The following is a 21641-nucleotide window of genomic DNA, read 5'->3' on the forward strand; positions in this document are numbered from 1 at the left end:
GTTGAAGCCCAGTCCAGCAGAAGAGACCAGACTCTCCTGTACCCAGCTGTGTGTACATGAAGAGTGACCAGTTGGACCCTCCAAAATGTAAAGATAAATATCCTTCCGAAAATAAGTAAGTAGCCTAAACATTTTCTCCGTTAGGATTAATGCAAATTTGAAATTGTCTTCGTCATAGACACATTAATACCCACACTGTGTTCATGCACAATCTGATATCACCAAGTAAGCTGCTGCTGAGTGGGTGGTTGAGATGTGAATCCTGGACAAACAAGTTGCCATTGTGATCCAGAAACAACTGTTACTTGGTGATATAAAGTAAGATTAATAAATAATGTTTCTATCAGGATCCAGCAGGAGAGACCAGACTCCCCTGTACCCAGTTGTGTGTCCATGAAGAGTGACCAGTCTATGTTGGACCCTCCAAAATTTAAAGATAAATATCCTTCTGAAAATAAGTAATTATTTTTTCTGTATGTTAGAATTAATACAAACATGAAATTGTCTTCATAAATACACATATACCTTCACTGTGTTCGTAATGTTTCTACCAGGATCCAGCAGGAGAGACCAGACTCCCCTGTACCCAGTTGTGTGTCCATGAAGAGTGACCAGTCTATGTTGGACCCTCCAAAATTTAAAGATAAATATCCTTCTGAAAATAAGTAATTATTTTTTCTGTATGTTAGAATTAATACAAACATGAAATTATCTTCATAAAGACGGTTACATGCTGCCACTCCGACGTGCTGCCACTCCGACGTTCTGCCACTCCGAAATATCGGCACTCAGAAAGGGGGTCTATTTCACATTTTCCCGTTTTTCACTAACCTCTCCCAGCCCCCACGCCAAACCTAACCTCCCCCCATGCCTAAACCTAACCTCCCCCAGACCCTAACCCAAAACCTAACCTCTCCCACCCCCACGCCTAAACCTAAGGTCGGCATTGCGGCTTCTAAGGTGAACGACCGCCAGTCCGAATAATGGAAGTTAACGTTCGGAGTGGCAGGGCTTCGGAAAGGCAGAGGAACCCCCATAAAGACACAGAGTGTCCGGTCAAAGAGTCGCTTTATTGAGTTCAAAGATGGACAGCACTCTGCTGAGCAAAGGTACTAATTTAAAACAGATGGGAAGAGGAATCAAGTCATTAGACATAGAATTGGTCGGGCCCTTCATACTCTGTTCATTTAGGTTCCTCTTTCAAAACATCACATGGAGCAGCAACCAGGATAAATAAATGAAAATTAGCATTAGTGGGGGATAAGAATTGGATATAGAAATCAGGGGGGGGACCCCATCACATCCAATAATCAGAGCTGGCTTTCCTGTACCTATTATAGGCTAAGGCTTCCTACAAAGCAAAGCTAGAGAACAAACTGCAAGCTAATGACATCAAAGGTGTTTGGCAAGGCCTGCAGGCTATCACTGACTATAAAACCAAGCAGCATGTTCTGGACAGTGACCCCTCCCTTCCTGGGAGGCTTAATGATTTTTACTGTCGGTTCGACAGTGAAATCCATGAGTCCCCCTCTTTTCCCAGACAGCAGGGTGATTCTCCACCTACCATCTCAGAACATGACGTCAGAACCTTGCTTCGCCAGCAAAACACCAGTAAGGCGGCAGGGCCTGACGGTGTGGCGCCTGCTACATTAAAACACTGTGCTGACCAACTCGAACCAGTCCTTACTTCTATATTTAACCAGTCACTTCAACTCTCAATTGTGCCTGCTTGTTTCAAGTCAGCTGTAATCATACCAGTCCCCAAGAAAAATAACATCACCTGTCTTAATGAGTATAGGCCTGTCGCCTTGACTTCAGTCATTATGAAAGTCTTTGAGCGACTGATTTGTAAATATCTGTGCAGCATCACACTTGATCCCCATCAATTTGCTTACAGAGCAAATAGAAGCGTGGATGATGCTGTGTCCCTTTGTGTGCACTCTATTCTTCAACACCTGGAATCTAAATCCACATATGCCCGTGTTCTTTTTGTTGATTTCAGTTCTGCATTTAACACCATCGTTCCTGTGAGGCTGATTCACACTTTACAGGAGCTGGGTGTTAATGCATTTCTGTGTAAATGGATTTATAACTTTTTATGTGACAGAAAACAAGTCGTCAAAATCGGTATTCTTGTCTCGCTGTTTAGGCTTCTGAACACCGGCGCCCCCCAGGGTTGTGTCTTATCCCCTCTTCTGTACTCTTTATACACACATTTCTGTCAATCAAACACTAGATCAGTTTTGTTGTATAAGTTTGCGGATGACACCTCTGTGGTGGGTCTTATTACCAACAATGATGAATCGGGCTACCGCAGAGAAGTAGAGGAGCTGGTGAGATGGTGTAAAAACAACAACCTGATACTTAACATCTCAAAAACCAAAGAGCTGGTCGTTGATTTTAGAAAGAGCACCAGCCTCCTTCCCCCTCTTTCCATCAATGGAGAAGTGGTAGAGAGGGTCACCTCCGGTTCCTCGGGACCACCATCCATGAATCCCTTTCATGGGATCTCAACACCAGTCTCATGATCAGCAAATCCCACCAGCGACTCTATTTCCTGCGGCAGCTCAAAAAGTACAGGGTCAGTCAAACTGCAATGACCCACTTCTACAGGTCTGCTATTGAGAGTGTTCTTACTTTCTCTATGCTTGTCTGGTTTGGTCACACAACCACTCAGGACAAGACTCGGCTGGAAAGAGTAGTACGCCGAGCATCTAAAATCATCGGCTGTAGTCTCCCCTCACTTACATCACTCTTTTCCACAATAATAATCAGGAAGGCTAAAAAAATCATAGCAGACAACTCTCATCCAGCACACTACCTCTTTCCATCAGGCAGGAGATACAGAAGCATCAAGAGCAAAACATCTCGCTTCAGAGATAGCACCTACCTCCTTGCCATTAGACATCTGAACTTGCACTGATTCATTGATTAGTATGTCTGACCTATTGCACTTTAAACTGTATGCACTACTGCTGACTACGATGCTGCTGGATACTGTTCCTGAATGTTATTTTGTTCTTGCGTTATTGTTTGTATATGGTGTGCTGCTGCACTGTCTTGTCTTTTTTGTCTGAGAGCGAACCAAGACAAATTCCTATCAACTTTGTTAACATGGCAATAAATTGATTGAATCTTGAATCTTGTATCTTGAAAACTCACAACATACAATTCAAGACATTCCTTGAAATTTGTACGTTTCCCGAAGGCATTTATGATTACAAATTTTCAAGATCTCCTTGAAGACCAACTTCAAGAATCATAAAGTAAAATTAAAATCATCACGTTGATTCAAGGAATCATCAATTTCCTGAGCTGAAAGCGGAACAACTTGACTGAAGACACCATTTTAAAACTGATATATATAGTTTATATCCTCAAACAGTTCACTTTATCTTGTCACCTGTAGACTCTGATGTACAGTTGTTACTAGGGGTGTCAAAAATAATCGATTATAAGATGCATCGCGATGCGGACGTGCATGATTCTGCATCGATTCACAAATGTCAAAATCGATTATAAAAAATAAAAAATAATAATAATCAAATAAAATATAATGGAAGTACATGCAGTTGTTTATTTTAATTATGGATCATAATACAATGCAATTCCAAATGCACTTTTATTTTAAAAGTAGCAACACAGTGAGAAAAAAGAAAGTGAGAAAAAATAAATCATGTATTGCGGAAAAAAGTGATGCATCGATTTAAGATGCATCGAGATGCATCGATAATCGTACTCGAATCGAATCGTAGCCCTCTGAATCGTAATCGAATCGAATCGTGAGGCCAGTGAAGATTCACAGCACTAGTTGTTCCTCATTTAATTTGGACACTTTACTGCTGGGGTTCCAAGGTGCGGGGTTTATTTAAATATTTTCTTTGTTATTTATTTGTTCTTTACAAAAGCACCCTTCCCACCCCTCACTGCTGCCACGGCAGTGCAGCAGTACCGCGGCAAAGTGCCCAAATGGAATGAAAAACAACATACTTCTGTAGTGACTACACTACAGTACTAGCGAACTCTAGTGGACATAAATCATAATTTCAGGTTTGGCCACAGAGCCACAGTCACATGGCTCATGAAGGATCATGGGATACTATTAGTCCATGGGCCAGACCAGATATCGGTATCACTCAAGGTGGCAAAATCTAGTCACATTTTTTGAGCTTTGTCACAGTTATCAGCACATGAAGTTAACCACCCCCTACAATAAATTGGTATAGGCGCTGGTGCATATCCTACTTTAGGCTCATTTTCAGGACCTTTACTCATGTTTTATGAAGGCATGTTTGGTCTAATTTTAAAGGGTAGACTCATAGGTTCATTTAAGCACAGTTGTGAGTCTGTCTAATAAACATAGAGGTCACATGGGCTCTTCAAAGTGTCAACAACATTCGTTTTTCCACCATTTCCGCCTAAACTATAGTCTTTATTTGAGCATTATGAACATTATGAACATCACTGACACAAATAACAAAACCTGAAATACTCACAGGACTGTAACACGTCAGGAAATGTATAATCTTCCCATATTACCCCACCATGAAGGCTGATTGTGGGCCTTAAAGTAGAATATGAACCCAGGCCAGAATTTTCACTAATTGGTACCACCCAAGTTGACAAATTCTAGTTTTGTATTTTGAAAAGGTCTGTACCTTTAGATGATATTTCAACTTGATAAACCTTCCCAAGTGGTATATTAGTCACAGTTAACCCTCAATGACACCAAACGTTGATCAAAAGAAAGAGACAATCGTGTCACTTTATTTGAACAGAACATGTGATAGAAAAAAATCAAGAATTCTAACTTTCAATCATTTATTTAACCAATGAACTTTATCATCACCACTATCACAAATATAATATTAAACAGTATTCATATTCTGTTTTATTCATCATCATCATTATCATCATAGTCATCCAGGGTCACGGCAACGTCTACATCCAGGGGGAGCATACGTGTATCCGCCTCCTCATGGGAAGACTTTAGCTCTTCAACAACATTACAATATTTTTTGTTGAGACAATAGCATGTTTCTCCACAGGTTGCAAATAGCTGCTTGTCCTGAAGCTTTATCCGGTTCTGTGGCAGTTTTCACTGGTCCACGATGAATGTTGTCAAGGCAGTTTTGCTGTCTGGATTACTTAAAAGCTTTCTCCACTGCACGACATTGTGTCCTGGGGCAGTGTTCTTCCATTGAGTGCTACTACTTGCTGAACCACAACTGCATCTCTCGGCATTCTTGATTGATGTTTTCCAGTACACATCAAACACATCTATTCAGTTACTGAGTAACTGAAAGAGAGAGAAAGAGAACCAGCAATCTCTCCAAAAGTCTTGCCATCATCTTTCAGCATGATTGGTCTCCAATATCTTCAACTGCTAATGTTGATTTCTCTAACTCGCTAGCGAGTGCAGCGGCTTTGTTGGTTTTCCGCAATGAGACATCTGGATTGAAAGTGACCAAGGCAGTGGACCATGAGCGAGGACATCTTCAATGTGCAGATCTTTACTTTGCGAAGCAATGATCATATGCCCAAAATATTTATATCTGCTTTCAAGACCAGCTCCTTGTTTTGTGTTTGGTTTCCTCTATCTCTTTTTGTGATGCCTGAGAATGTCTTCAGATTCTTCTTTTCCACACTTTGTCATGGAACTTGGTTGCTGGTTACTCTTTCTCTATCCTATGATTGTTCAATGTGTTATTATTACTACTGTAATTGCTACTGTTGTGTCAGCTATAATTAGCTAGACATATTTTATGTGAAGTCCTCTGAGACATGCTTGTGAATTAGGGCTATACAAATAAACTTGACTTGACTGACTTGACTTGGTGACACATCAATTCCTGTGGAAAGACTGATGATATTAGACTGATCTGGACCTAGAGGGTTTACCCAGCTTTTCTCCATAAGCTCTACAAAGGCATTCACATCTGCCCTATCCTTCTCTATTCTGGGCTTCTGTAGATCGTAATGACTGAGACAGTCTGTGGACTTGTTGTCTCTCATGTTCCTGAGCTGCCTCAGATAGGCTACTGACTTCTGTCTGAAGTGACTGCACTTTCTAGGAAGGTTCCTAGTAGAGGATGGGTCAAATGCAGACGATGAATTTCCCCATGGGGAAATAAAGGATAACTTAACTTAACTTAACTTAACTTAACTTAACTTAACTTAACTTAACTAACCAGTTTTCAGGCTGAAACCCTTGGTTCCTCCAGCAGTCTGATTGTCCTTGTTTATGGTCTCCTCAATTGTCTGGTCTACCATAATCTTTCCAATATGGAATCATTTGTCTGCAGGACGTATGCACCGTCATCCAGTGTATGTGATGCCAACAATCTTTGCTACCTGCTGTTCTGCACCAAATGTCCTCGAGTGCCCACCGCCCGGGTGGGGTCGTCAAAAGGGCCTTTCTGTGTGGAGTTTGCATGTTCTCCCCATGCCCCCTGGGGGTTTCCTTCATATAGGAACCCCTCACCAAAACATGCAACATCCTGGTCACTGAAGTGGTGCCTCCTCTGGTCGTTCGGGGCGCCTGTTCGGAGGGAGGGGAACTCATTGGAATAGCGTGATCATCCCACGTGCTATGTCCTACCGGTGAAGCTTCCCCTGTCAGGTGAAAAGAAGCGGCTGGCTACACTGCCCATGTCTCAGAGGAAGCATGGAGCCAGTTTCAGCTCTCCCCAGATCGGCAGAGGGTGGAGCAGCAACCAGGATAAATAAATTAAAAATTAGCACTAATGGGGGATAAAAACTTTGGAAAAAAAATAAGAAAAAAAATAGACTGTTTAATATTATATTTGTGATAGTGATGTTCTGTTCAAATAAAGTGACAAGATTGTCTCTTTCTTTGGATGAACGTTTGGTGTCATTGAGGGTAGTTCAATTATGTTCATCATGTCTTCATTTATACATAGACGTTTGTGTTTTCTTGTGTTCCGACATAGGTTTTAGATGTTATTTATTTACCTTACTTTCGACGAGTCAACTCTCGTCTTCTTCAGAAGCAGTCGCACTGACAGCTGGGTATGACGTGTCAACCAGTTGCTTTTCAGCAACTGGCGGTGTGCCCAGCTGAGCCGTCAGGTCTGCCAGGCCGGCCACGCCCACTATGATGTGTCATGGCTGGACCGACAGACCCAACAGCCCCGCCGGGCACATCGCGCGGCCTGCCGCCCGTTGTTCTCTGGAGTAGAGTATCCCAGGTGCGGGAGAGCATGTAGGCCTCCTCGTCCCTGTTGATGGTGCCCTCAGCACGTCTCCTGATTTCCATAGCCTCCTTGATCCAACGCTTGTATTTGTTGTCCTCTGTTCCAATGACTCTTGCCCGTTCCCAGTCCATAACGTGGTTGTTTCTTTTGCAGTGGTCTGATATGGCTGATTTGAGGTTTTCCTGTTGTGCTTTTTCTTTCTGTGTTCTTGTGAGTCGTGATTAGGGATGGGTACCGTTCACATTTGAACCGATACCGGTACGATACCGGTACCTGGAATTCGGTACGGTACCCAAAACGGTACCATTTTCGGTACTTTACACGCTCTAATAACAAAAAAAATTACAGTTGTAAAAAAAATAATAATCCAAACTTCTCAGAGAGAGCGGTCAGTATTCACTAAAGCCTTCATATCTCAGGCTCTGTAGCACATAGAAACATAAAATAAAAAGCATTTGAGAGCTTAACCCTTTGGCTTTTCGTATTATATTTGCCCTAATGTTCATTAAAAAAATGTTTTATCTTTAACCCCAAAAATTAAAAATTAAAATATTCTAATGCATTTTAAGAAATGTTAATAAAGATTATGGCAAATGTAACCCTTCCAAATAAAAACCCACGGGTTTAAGCTCTCAAATGCTTTTTATTTCATGTTGATAGCTACTATACAGGCTGAGGAAATACATTCTGTTGAACCCTTGACAATTACTGCAGCAAGAGTAACGTTAGCGTTTAACGTTTAACGTAGTAACGTTTGCAGTCGTTGTGAAGACAGTGAAAAGCCCCGTTATCTAACAACCACAACGGCAGTGAAACAACTTATCCAGCTAACGCTAGCTAATTAAATAACGTTACTTGATGTTGTAGAAGTCGATGCCTCTCTCAACGTTACAGCTGAGGAGGTGCTGCTAACGTTAGCTCCGGTGCGGTAGGCTATCTGCTTCATTCACCCTCAGCCTATCTAAGACGTTACAGTCTTCAGCATTAGCTAAATATATCTTGTGTTTGACCATGCTTCCTCAAGTTTGAGGTGTTTCCCTGGCCAGCTTTGCAATTCACATCACACATGTTGCAACCAGTGTTATCTGAGTCTATCTTGGTAAAGTGTAGCCACAGCTTTCGGCTGGTCCTGTTTTGCTTTGAGAACCAGAGTGACGTACTGACGTAATGCGCTCTCGCGTGTTGCCTTAAGGTTCCGTCGGAATTTCTATTTTTACGACTCTCTTTCTATTACTCAGATGCGTTCAAGTACCGAAATTTGGTACCGTTCGTTTTTATGTGAACTGGTACGGGGCAGTACCGACGTAATTCGGTCGGTGCCTGTAAAAGTACCGAGTTCGGTACCCATCCCTAGTCGTGATGCTGTTTCCTTTTCTTTCTTTCTGGTGATGAATGACAGCATTAACCTATGAGTCTACCCTTTAAAATTAGACCAAACATGCCTTCATAAATCATGAGTAAAGGTCCTGAAAATTAGCCTAAAGTAGATATGCACCAGCGCCTAAATACCAATTTATTGTAGGAGGTGGTTAACTTCATGTGCTGATAACTGTGACAAAGCTACCACTTAGCAAAGGTTATCATACCAAAATATCATCTATGGACATGTACCTTTTCAAAAAATGTGACTAGATTTTGTCACCTTGAGTGATACCAATAAGTGAAATTTTGGGCTTTGACCCATGGACTATATGGAGTGCTACAGGAATGAGTCCTAAAACCCAGAAGTTAGTATCGCCTGGTTCCCTCGTCTCGAAGTCAATGGGATTTTCGTGTGGGGATTTTGGTTAGATGACTGATGTCTCTGGTTAACAAAAGTTTATGAAACAGATTTTTTGAACACCACTAATAGTAGAATAGAATATAAGTGTTTTCTGGCGTCTGCAATTTTTGGCGATGATATTTACATTTCAAAATCCATCTGCCTAACTTGCCTAACAGTGCCTGCATGTGTGTGTGTGTGTTATGTTGTGGTGTGTTGATATCTGGAAACCTAATTCAATGTTTTCTCAACAGAGTTCACGAGCAAAGGAAAGAGGTTCCCAGTGGTCAGTCTGCCCAAGAGCATCAAACAGATCTGGACTCCATATTTATGGTGTGAAATTGTACAACACCTTTTACTTCAGCTACAAAGAAAATACAAAACAACCATTTTGCTCGTTATAGACGGTTTTAACTTGACAATAACAATAACAATAACAACCGTCACAACCCACCTGAATATCCGGTTTACTTCCTGTATACATAGCTGAGTGCAGGCTGATATTCAGCTCATATTAAATGTTAATGTTAGGCCTTGTCCCCGACAGACACAGTAACAAGGTAGCCTATTTCGGTCTTGTCTTGTAGTAGTTAGTTGTTGTTGTTCTTGTTGTTGTTGTTGTTGTTGTTGTTGTTGTTGTTGTTGTTGGTAGTTGCGATAACAACCACCGCTGTCAGAAAGACGTACACACGCTGGGTAGTAGGAAGCGTTGTCGTCTGGTCTGGAGCTAGCCTGAGAGGGTAATAAAAGCTACATGTTACAGAGTAAGCTGACTATCAGTACGTTATTGAACGCATAGGCCTATATTTACATTTAAACGTATAGCGAAAATATACAACATAGAAATAGAAGTAGGCTATGTCAGTGTTTTCCCCTGAACAACTGAGAAACTGGACACTGTAAATAGTTAGCACTGTGAACTGATACAATTCAGGTGGCGGTAATAATGCAACATTTAAGGATGCCAACCGCCATAAAACACAGAAGAAGAATGTGAGAAAAAGGAAGTGCTGTGGGGTTGCAGCTTGTGAAAACCGTCTATAGTCTCCAAGTGGCGCTCTTTAGACCCATGGGCTTTCAAACCATGCAATATTGTTGTTGTGTTCCATGATCTTTTTTCTTCATTATTTATAGAACAATAACGAACAAGACAAACAGGCTCAGACACAGGAAAAGAAGAAGAAAATCCATCACTGACATTTAGCATTGTAACATGGTGCGACCAGCCACATAAGTTGTGTTCCATGATTTAATGAAACTTTAATTTATGAACCGGTAATATTCTGTTCCAGCTTCTTGAGGAGAACATTGTCTCTTTTGTGAAGAACGAGCTGAAAAGGATCCAGGGGGCTCTGAGTTCAGATTACCCAGAATGCACAAAGAGGCAGAGGGAGGATGAGGAGGTGGTGGACAGTGAGGAAGAAGAGCAGAGGAGAAGCAGCAGAAAGGCTTTTCTGAAGCTCACACTGCAGTTCCTGAGGAGAATGAAGCAGGAGGAGCTGGCCGACTCTCTGCAGAGCAGTAAGATACTTTTAATAGGTTTACATGATGGGAATCGGAAATGGTGGGAAATGAGTTGTTTACATTTCCAAACTCTGCTGTAAATATTATGTAGACATCAGATATATACAACTCTGCTGCATACTGGCTGCAGTCAGAACATACATAGGTATTTGTCGACTACTAGTGATATATGGAGTGGTATACATCCACACTGAAATCCACTCATTGATTTCCTTTTTTTGTTTGCTCATTCAGAAACTCTTGCTGCAGTGTGCCAAAATCAACTCAAGTCTAATCTGACGGAGAAGTTTCAGTGTTTGTTTGAAGGGATTGCTAAAGCAGGAAATCCAACACTTCTGAATCAGATGTACACAGAGCACTACCTCACAGAGGGAGGGAGGGGAGAGCTCAATGATGAACATGAGGTCAGACAGATTGAAACAGCATCTAGGAAACCAGTGAGGCCAGAAACACCAATCAAATGTGAAGACATCTTTAAACCCTTACCTGGTAGAGATAAACCAACCAGAACATTGATGACAAAGGGAGTCGCTGGCATTGGGAAAACAGTTTTAACACAGAAGTTCACTCTGGACTGGGCTCAAGACAAAGCCAACCAGGATATACAGTTCACATTCCCATTCACTTTCCGAGAGCTGAATCTGCTGAAAGAGAAACAGTTCAGCTTGGTGGAACTTTTTCATCACTTCTTTATTGAGACCAAAGAAGCAGAAATCTGCAGATTTGACAAGTTCCAGATTGTGTTAATCTTTGATGGTCTGGATGAGTGTCGACTTCCTCTAGACTTCCAGAACAACAAGACCGTGACTGATGTTACAGAGTCAACCTCAGTGGATGTGCTTCTGACAAACCTCATCAAGGGGAAACTGCTTCCCTCTGCTCGCCTCTGGATGACCACACGACCTGCAGCAGCCCATCAGATCCCTCCTGAGTGTGTTGACGTGGTCACAGAGGTGAGAGGCTTCACCGACTCACAGAAGGAAGAGTACTTCAAGAAGAGATTCAGAGATGAGGCGCAGGCCAGTAGAATAATCTCCCACATCAAAACTTCACGAAGCCTCTACATCATGTGCCACATCCCAGTCTTCTGCTGGATCACTACTACAGTTCTGAAGGATCTGTTGAAAACCAATGAGAGAGAAGACCTGCCCAATACCCTGACTGAGATGTACATCCACTTCCTGGTGGTTCAGTCCAAACGAGGGAACATGAAGTATCATGGGAGAGATGAGACAGATCCACACTGGACTACAGAGAGCAAGAACATTATTGTCTCTCTGGGAAAACTGGCTTTTGAGCAGCTGGAGAAAGGCAACCTGATCTTCTATGAAGCTGACCTGACACAGTGTGGCATGGATATCAGAGCGGCCTCAGTGTACTCGGGAGTGTTCACACAGATCTTTAAAGAGGAGCGTGGGCTGTACCAGGACAAGGTGTTCTCTTTTATCCATCTGAGCATTCAGGAGTTTCTTGCTGCTGTCTACATGTTCCTCTGTCACAGAAACAGGGATGAGAATGTACTGAAGACATTCTTAGGACTCAGGGGTAGATCTGAAAATGATGAACAATCCCTGGATGACTTCCTGAGGAGAGCCATGTTAAAATCCCTGGGCAGTAAAAATGGCCACCTGGACCTCTTTGTTCGCTTCCTTCATGGCCTCTCACTGGAGTCCAGCCAAAGTCTCTTACGAGGCCTGCTGGGTCAGACAGAGAACAGACCAGAAAGCATCCAGACAGCCATCAGCAACTTGAAGAGGATGAACAGCTACAGTATCTCTCCTGACAGAAGCATCAACATCTTTCATTGTTTGATGGAGATGAACGACCAGTCAGTTCATCAGGAGATCCAACAGTTCCTGAAGTCAGAGAACAGATCAGAGAAGAAACTCTCCATGGTTCACTGCTCAGCACTGGCCTACATGCTGCAGATATCAGATGAGGTTCTGGATGTGTTGGACCTGGTGGCCTACAACACATCAGAGGGGGGCCGACTGAGACTAATCCCAGCTGTGAGGAATTGCAGGAAAGCTCGGTTAGTTCTGATATGAATGCCAACAGTATAGAACAGTGACAGTATAGACAGTCACTGACGATGTCACAATATCTATGAGATCACTGAAAAATTCCAATATCTATGTAGTGGGTATGACATCATCAGTCACCACTAGCTCACTCAATGATTGGGGGCATGACATCATCAGTGGGTATGACGTCATCAGTGGTTATGACATCAGTCACTACTGGCCACCACTTGACGATGATGACAATGACATCATTGCTCTGGCCATCACTCGATGATGATGGGGCATGACTCATGCCCCACAATCACAATTGATGATGTCATGTGCATGACATCATCAATGGGCATGACATCATCAGGTTGGTAGTGTTTGCATACTCAGTTGATGGATTGTTTTCATTTACTATTATAATAGAGCGGATTGTGTTCATGTGGGTCGCCACAGCGGAATTGCCGCCCTTTTATATGATTATTATTATTTCTATGCTGTTTTAAGTTTTTATTGGTATGACCTTGGAGACCGTAGCTCTGTCTAAGCTCTCAAGTCCAACCCTCCATTATTCTTTATTCAGATTGAGTGGCTGCAGCCTGTCAGAGACTCACTGTGAAGTCCTGGCCTCATCTCTGAAGTCCAGCCCCTCCCATCTGATAGAGCTGGACCTGAGTGACAACAAGCTGCAGGATTCAGGGGTGAGGCTGCTGTCTGCTGGACTGGAGAGTCCACACTGCAGACTGGAGACTCTCAGGTCAAACATCATATTTAATAATATGTTACTATGAATATTGTAATTTGAGGACATCTGTAGGGTCGTCGTTCCATCTGAAATCCAACAGGATGAGTGAGGCTTTAGAGGTTTAGATCTCAAATTTGCATGTTGTTTTCACACAATCCTTTTGAATAAATAACAATTAATTTTGTTGATGGCAATCTCCATAGTTTTAAAGATACAGGAGTCCAAATGGCTCTAAAATGACCTCCATCAATTGGGGGAAAAACCTTGATGTGAGTGTTGGATGCAGTACAGGAATTAAACATCAGACATTTGTTGTGGCAATTACCAATAATGTATAGAGCACATAACCACCCAGGTATTGATCCAACTATGGATAGACATTTGACATCCATTGACATGTTCTCTTATGGATCTTCAGGGATAAATTCACATGTGTCCATATTAGTACACTCTGGTATCTTTCACAGTTTAAGCATGATGGTATGGAGTCCATGAGTGCAATATTTTATCTTCCTGATGAAAGTCATTCATGGTACAGTAAAAACGAATTGTCATTAGCCATCATAACCCCAATTTGAATGCATATTTTGGTGAAAAATGCACTTTGGACACCAGAGGTGTTGTACTTTGTAGGTGTTTCCACAAACATAAAAGGATGTGAACTCTGGTAGAAACCTTGGTTTGTCTACACAAACCAAAATTTGTGATTCACTCTAATCTGTTGCTCCAGGAGAGCCAATTGGAGGGTTCAACTAAGTTAGAGTTGCGTTACGGTTAAGTTAGGGTCAAGTTAAGGTTAAGTACTGGTGGCTGCCCCATACAACTCAAATTCTGTTTTTTATCACAATTATTTCCAGAGAAACTGCCATCTGAAAATATTGTCACAATAAAACGTGGATTCTGGACCTTTAATAGCAAAACTTTTATTTTAAACTACTTGGCATTCAGGACCCAAACTGCAAATTTATTAATCTGGCCAGTTACAGAATGTGTTCAAGGAAAGTACACCAATCCTGAGACAGAGGCATGACAGCGTGTCTGGTTTCAGATGGAAAGACTAACTGCGTTCACACCAAGGTAAAACAAATTCACTCACGTGAGTTTGAATGCACAACTTATTTGCCAGAGTTAAAAAAAGTGTCAACTTAAGCAAATGAGGGATGAATCTATTTGCGTGTTTGCATTGACTTTGTGTAAGCTCGTCGCATGAATCTGCAAATTTCGCCTTAGTGTGAAGGAACAGTAAGCCCAACATGATGCTGATCCACATGACAACATGCTGAAGACCATTGGATTATGAAACATTGGATTCTTAAAAGCTTTCAGGAATATTTTATTTTATAGCCACTTGCTTTATTCAGATTTAGGTCCTGCAGCTTGACAGGGTCTCAATGTGAAGTCCTGGTCTCAGCTCTGACGTTCAACCCTTCCCATCTGAAAGAGCTGGACTTGAGTAACAACGACCTACATGATTCAGGAGTGAAGCTGCTTTCTGCTCGACTGAAGAGTCCACACTGTAGACTGGACACTCTCAGGTAAAACTAGTATAAAAAATATCTTAGTTGATTCAACTATAATATTATATATATATAATATATAATATTCAGCAATACAGTCTGTCAAAATAATACAACAATGGCATTAATTATAAATGAATAACATTCATGTCTTGTATTTCAGGCTGAGTGTCTGTCAGCTGTCAGAGAGAAGCTGTAAAGCGCTGGCCTCATGTCTCAGCTCCCAATCGTCTAGTTTGAGAGAGCTGGACCTGAGTAACAATGACCTGCATGATTCAGGCCTTAAACTGCTCTCTGCTGGACTTGGGAGTCCCCACTGCAGACTAGAGACTCTCAGGTCAGGTCACTTTACAGGTTTATGACCTGATTTGACACATTTATCTTAACTTAGGTCCTTTCTCTCAAAGAAAGTCTTGTCTCGCAGGTCTTCAAACTGCAAAGTACGATCCAGCAATGCTTACATCAGGATTTCAGATGTATTTTACATTTCAATTTCACTGGATAGAACGTTTTAAAAATTTTCTAGAATTTGTCTTATTCTGATCCAAATTCAAATACAGACATGAACATTAAGAATTTTAAGAAGATAATCCATGCTCTGATATCATGTAATTTGATTACTGAACATCTCTCTCTCCCTGTGCTGTAATTAACTGACAATTCTCCAGCTGGTTCCGAATAGAACAGGGAGGTGACATTATTATCTCCCCAGTTTTACCGTCTCTGGTTACCAGTTAGATAGATAATTAATATTAAACTGTCACTGAACACATACAGTATAAAGCTAGTTTTGGTCCTGAGTCACACTGTGGAGCTCTTAGTTCCCTGTGAGCTGAGAGCCAGATCAAATCTTCGGGTCCTCCTGACTTTAACTCAGCCCAGACTCAACACTCAAGGTGGGTCGTCAGGACATCCAGACTGTGGAAAGTCTTTCTAAGGGACTGAGGGTACATATTCACCATCTTTAAAACGCTTTGTAAAAACTTTTATTTACTTGTTTGTGTCATTTTGTGTTGTCTCCTCATCTCTTCATCTTCCTTCTCATGTGTATATTTTTATTTAAAGGCACTTATCATTTTAAAAGTTTTCCTAATTTCTACCCACTTCATCATTAAATATAACAGAAGAAACATTTATTCATGTATTCTTGTCCTTCAGGCTGAGTGGCTGTCAGCTAGCAAATAGAAGCTGTGAAGCTCTGGCATCAGGTCTCAGCTCCCAGTCCTCTAGTCTGAGAGAGCTGGACCTGAGTAACAACAACCTTCGGGATTCAGGACTGAAGCTGCTCTCTGCTGGACTGGGAAGTCCACACTGCAGATTGGAGACTCTCAGGTCAGATAGCTTTACAGGCTTTATCAATTGATTTGACCCATTACTCCCCTTCTCTTAAACAGCCTCTCAGATCAGAATTCTTTATCTGCAATGAGTGGAATTGCAAGTTTTGCACCAGGATTTCAGATCCATTCTACATTTTAACTTTACTGATTTCCAGAACATTTGATTCTGACACAAATTCATATACATAGAACATGGATGTAGAGAAGATGACCTGATATCTTGCAGACCTTGCAGTAATCATCTCAGCCATAATTCACTGTTACATCTCCAACTGGGTCAGAATACAGCAGCTAGATTTTAACCAGCGTGAAGGTGAAGTGATCATCTCCCCAGTTTTAACATCTGTCCTCCCATTACCAGTTAGATAGACAGTTCACATTAAAATGTCACTGAACACATTTTAAGCAGGCTAGTTTTAGGCTGAATTGCACTCTGGAGCTTTTAGTTTAATCTAGATCTTAATTCTCCTGACTTTCTGTCAGCCCAGACTCAACACTGAAGGTGGGTTTCACTTTAGTCCTCAGGGCTTCTAGAATTTGGAAAGCCTTCCACGGGGACTGAGGCTGCAGATTCACATTGTTAGCATGGCAGGGTTAGTCAATAAATCAATAAAATATAAAAAATATACTATAAAAATAAATATATATATAAATAAATATATAAATAACACAATAATTACATCAAATATAAGGGTCATACAGAATACAACAGAATCACATTTCCACATGTCTTCTTGTCATTCAGGTTGAGTGCCTGTCAGCTGTCAGTAAGAAGTGAAGCTCTGACCTCAGTTCTGAGCTCCCAGTCCTGCAGTCTGAGAGAGCTGGACCTGAGTAACAATGACCTGCAGGATTCGGGAGTGAAGCAGCTCTCTGTTGGACTGGGTGGTCCACACTGCACACTGAAGACTCTCAGGTCAGATAAATGTATAGGATTTATCAATTGACTTGACACATTTCTCCAAACTAAGGCCATTTCTCTTAATCTGCAAAATGCAACCCTGAGGTCTAACTATTTCCATTTTACATACAGCCCTGGTAAAAAAAATCTATCCACATTTTATTTTTTCTAACTCATTGTTTACTTGATAATAATAATAATAATATGTGGCTCAAAATCATTTAACACTACACTGAGGGGCAGCATTAGTGAGACAATAGAGAGACAAACAGTGGACAAACACAACACAGACACAGAAGAATGGATGTGGGCAGGGGGCAAAGAGAAGGCAGTGGAGAAGTGATGAGTCTTGAGGCAATTTGTGAGGGACTCAGAACCTCGCATGTCTTCGGGGAGGGAGTTCCAGAGCCTGGGAGCTGCCCTGGAGAAGGCTCTGTCCCTGAAGTTGTGGAAACAAAACCATGTGCATGCATTATAGGGAGCGTAATATGATTTTGTAAGATAACAGGAGCACAAGCCTCAGACTTTGCCTGTGTTGTTGAGTTGGATTAAAGAAATAGACACCCTCCAAATATGTATATTGTTTCAGTGTTGCTAGTTCAAGTTTCAATCAATGCAACTAGCTAATGTTTAACTTCCAGAACTGTTATTTACATTGTTTGGTGTCGCACCCTGATGGTTTCAACTAAAATTATCGCAGTGTGTTAGCTGCTGCCTCACTAACTAAGCAGTCAGCAGTTAGCTGTTTGACCTACTGTTAGCTAGCATCAGTGAACCAGTGCAGTTCCGGTCCAACACTCACAGAACCCTGCTGTAACACTCAGTGTAGAGAACTGAAGTAAACCATAATGAGCCGCTGGTCTTTGTGCTCAGCTGGCTGCTGACAAACAGTTGCAAGTATTGATGGTTGCTTTCCCTATTATCCTGGCATACATTACAGATGTGTTGCATCTGTCTCACACACTTTTTAATAGAATCCACACCACTGATATGTTTTAGGTTAGTTTGCATGTGAGATGATGCGACAATGACATCAACTCCACTGATAAATGGTTCACGTGTTTTGTGTCTATCGGTTTTTGCAATCAGTGCTTATAAAATATCAGATTTTCCAATCTCATATTTATGTTAAATATCGACCGATTCTGAATGCTGGTCAATCAATATATATATATCGATATCAGTAAATACACTGGGACCTGAGACTGAGCCAGCCGATAGGCTAACTCTGCCTGGCTGAGCCACGTGTAACGTATAGGGCAAGCCGACTTAATATAAGTCCAGGGCCGGCGCCAGGATGAAATGACTGAGGGGGCTGTTATAACTGGCGAGGGGGCTGATTTTTTTTATTTTTTTTTTATTTATATGATATTTTTATATCGTAAAACATAGGTTATATACCCGCTATGCCTATTTCTGGACTTTTTAACCATAATAACCTCTGAAAAGCGCAAATAACAACACAAGAAAGACTACTATTCAAAATCAAATACAACATTTATTTCTCAGCAGCAGATTAAGGCATTAATAGAGGTTCAAGGGTTCATAGGTTCAAATTTAATAAATAGCTACATCTCTGACACCTTGTGACAACCAAAGCACAGCAAATAGCGCTTCCCTGCCAATTCTGAAACAACAGAGCTATGTTTACAGGGGGTAGCCTACATCAACTTAAACTGATCAAATTTGATGAAGACTGCAGAAACAGCAGCCTAAACATGTCAGGTACAAACATTGCCTAACTGGCCTTTATAGATTAACTATTCTTAAAAAAAAAAAAAAAAAAAAAATCAAGTGAGGGGGCCGAAAATTGAACTGAGGGGGCTAAGCCCCCTTACGCCGAGATTGCACTGGTTGCATTTGCGTTGCGTTGCGGCTGTTCTCCGGTTTTGCTCCGTGCTCTGTGCTCCGCCAACACTAACCGGCTGCGTGCAGAGCCCGTCACGGCGCCGCTCCGCCAGACAGCTAGAGTGACGAGACCGACAGGTTCTCACAGTAAAATCGCGCGGACATACAATTTGTATGTGGGATAAATACAATGACAAACAGGCAGAAGATCATTGTTCCCAACTGGAGAAGCAGAGGAGGGGTGGACTTGCTTGGTGTTGTCCTTGTAAAAAGGATGGGTCGTGTCGTAAATTATTTTGTGGTTCAATTATGAACTTTTCCTCATACATGTTTGTCCTCTGGCTTGATATTGAATGCTGTAAGCACCTCTGCCCTGTTGACTCCATGCCTGGCTCCGCCCAACTTGCTGCAGCTTTGCTCCGTCATCCGTGAAAAATAGAAGCCTTGCGTATTTCTTTCGGAGAGCTCCGGATCGTCTGAGCTGGGACGGAGTACACACGCAACGCAGCGGAGTAGGTGGGAGTTGACACAATGATTAGAGTGGAAACGTATCGGCTCCGATGCCGTACCGCAGCGCAGACGGACCGAACATGGACCTAGTAGAATGTAGGCGTTACGCCCCCTCGTGGCGCCGGGCCTGGTGTACTTAAAGATAATTGGCACGTAATGTATACTTACTCTACTTATTTTGCTTACTTTAGACGTATTCTACTTATTTTGCATATTTTTGCTTCTATCACATTTACTACTGTTTATTCTATGCTATGTTGTGTTCTTATTCTTATTCTGCTTATTCTGCTTATTTTGCTTACTATCGCATTTACTACTGTTTATTTTTATGCTATGTGTGTTCTGTGAGCAAGCTACTGTAACCTGTCCCAATTTCCCCCCGGGGATCATTAAAGTCTTTCTGATTCTGATTCTGACCTGCTTCAGACCAGGGCCACAGACTTCACAAGACAACACTTGTCTGTCATATGGAAGTGCTTATTTCTTGTACACTTGATATTATGCATTGTCTCCTGTTTTATTCCAGAAGAAATCTCTGCTGCCTGCGAGCTTTGCTCATGGGTTTTCTCTGAGGAAATAGAGCTCAACAGTCACGTGACATCATGACATCACCTTTTTCCACGGAAGAGTATTTCCCATTAATTTTCTCATTCACATTTTGAAAAAATCCTTATCTAAAGAGTTTTAATCCAAAGAATCGTGACCATAAAACATTTGTTTCAGAGTTGAAAAAATATCAAACTGAAAAAACATACTACTAGGTAGGCTACAAGAAAAAATATGGCATTCACTTAAGAGTGAAGTATCTCTTCATCTCATAATGCATCCCGGTATTTCTGGCCAATCAGATTAAGACATTTAGACAATGGGAGAGCATTCTGAGCGGCAGTGGGCGGGACCAGCAGTCTTGACAGGCAGCTATTACAGGTATTAGCTCCATGGATAATGTTATGTAGATAGATGCATTTATGTGCAATAATGTGAACGAACCGGCAAACTGATCTCAACCCGATATGTAACGTTGAAAGCACCGTGACTCATAGTGGTTAATGGTTAATACTTTCAGTACCTCAGTGGCGGTTTTAGCCCTTTAATCATCAAGTTATGACTTACATTGGTAGTAGCCTAGCCAGAGGGACAACAGCCAGAGAAAGAAATGAATGCAGGTCACCAATCACAGGCGACCATACAGCGAGCTCCACCAATCAAATACGTCATTGTTACACTTTAGGATTGTGGGTAGTGTAGGCAGATCACATTTTTTGATGTTTTAAAACAGAAGCGGCAGGGGCTGCGCTTCCCACAGGTGGAGGTAGTGTAGCGATCCGGGGTCTGGGTGGATAAAGCTAGTACGTTGGTCCTTGGCCAAAGGGATTGTCCCTTTGGTCGGATGGTTAACGTCTTGGGCTTGTAAGTTGTAGACCTTGGGTTCGAAACCAGCCTTGCCTGTGCCGTTACAATATCTTAGAGATTTGTGGCTTCTACATGAAGATATACCATAGTTTCACCACTGGATCACGCGTGGTAAGTCTATATTGGGTGGTTACGACATTATGGCTAATAAACTAAATCTCAATGGCCGTTATGAATGGGAAATACTCTTCCTGGGCAATGACGTCACGGAAAGTCACATGACTGTTGAGCTCTACATTTGTGGATGCTCGGCGCTACTTGGGCTATAAATAGCTTCACTACTGAAAACGCGAATTGCTTCAAAAGGAGTGATGCTACCGAGAAATGTAGTTGAGCTCAGTGATGTGAAGTAATGAACTGTACTTAAGTATTTTTTTTGAGTATCTGTACTTTACTTGAGGATTTATTTTTCTTTCAACTTTCACTTTTACTCCATTACATTTTCGTAATAAAATCTATAACTTTTACTCCGATACATTTCCCAACAGCATCTTCGTTACTCGTTACTATAAAATAAACAAACAGCATGTGTTTTGGCGAATCAGTGCTTCTGTGTTGCAGGTTGCGTTTGCCAATCGCTTACCGTCAGTGCTTCCAAGTCTTTTCATCCATGTTACAAGTTCCCACAGGCTGAAATCCGATGCTTAATTACTTTAAATTGTCTTTACATTGGGTCCAATGGAACCAAAATGACGGAATATGCCACCAGAAAACAAGCGTCTCTTGAGGTAAGCCTCAAATTGGTCAAGCATCCAGGCAGCCAGAACGTAAAAATATAGGTCTTCTGCTTACAGCTTTCAAAATAAAATCCTTAACCTTAATATTAATCTTGAGTAATACTTTACAGCCACAGTTTCA

At 41.6% G+C, this 21641-nt stretch overlaps 1 protein-coding gene across 1 annotated transcript in view; it reads left to right on the forward strand.

Moving 5' to 3' along the window:
- The window catches only part of LOC310773252 (NLR family CARD domain-containing protein 3-like), a gene marked incomplete at both ends in the record, with an annotated part of 33291 nt that extends 13349 nt beyond the window's left edge, over positions 1–19942 (forward strand). Inside the window, 6 exons of the mRNA XM_083633138.1 lie at positions 10272–10500; positions 10738–12535; positions 13096–13269; positions 14938–15111; positions 16857–17027; positions 19897–19942. Coding sequence (XP_083489264.1) covers positions 10272–10500; positions 10738–12535; positions 13096–13269; positions 14938–15111; positions 16857–17027; positions 19897–19942 — 2592 coding nt within the window. The remainder of the gene's footprint in view (positions 1–10271; positions 10501–10737; positions 12536–13095; positions 13270–14937; positions 15112–16856; positions 17028–19896) is intronic.
- Positions 19943–21641: the final 1699 nt, after the last annotated feature.

The sequence above is a fragment of the Poromitra crassiceps genome, assembly GCF_964638095.1.
Source record: "Poromitra crassiceps genome assembly, chromosome: 3".
Lineage (NCBI taxonomy): Eukaryota > Metazoa > Chordata > Actinopteri > Beryciformes > Melamphaidae > Poromitra > Poromitra crassiceps.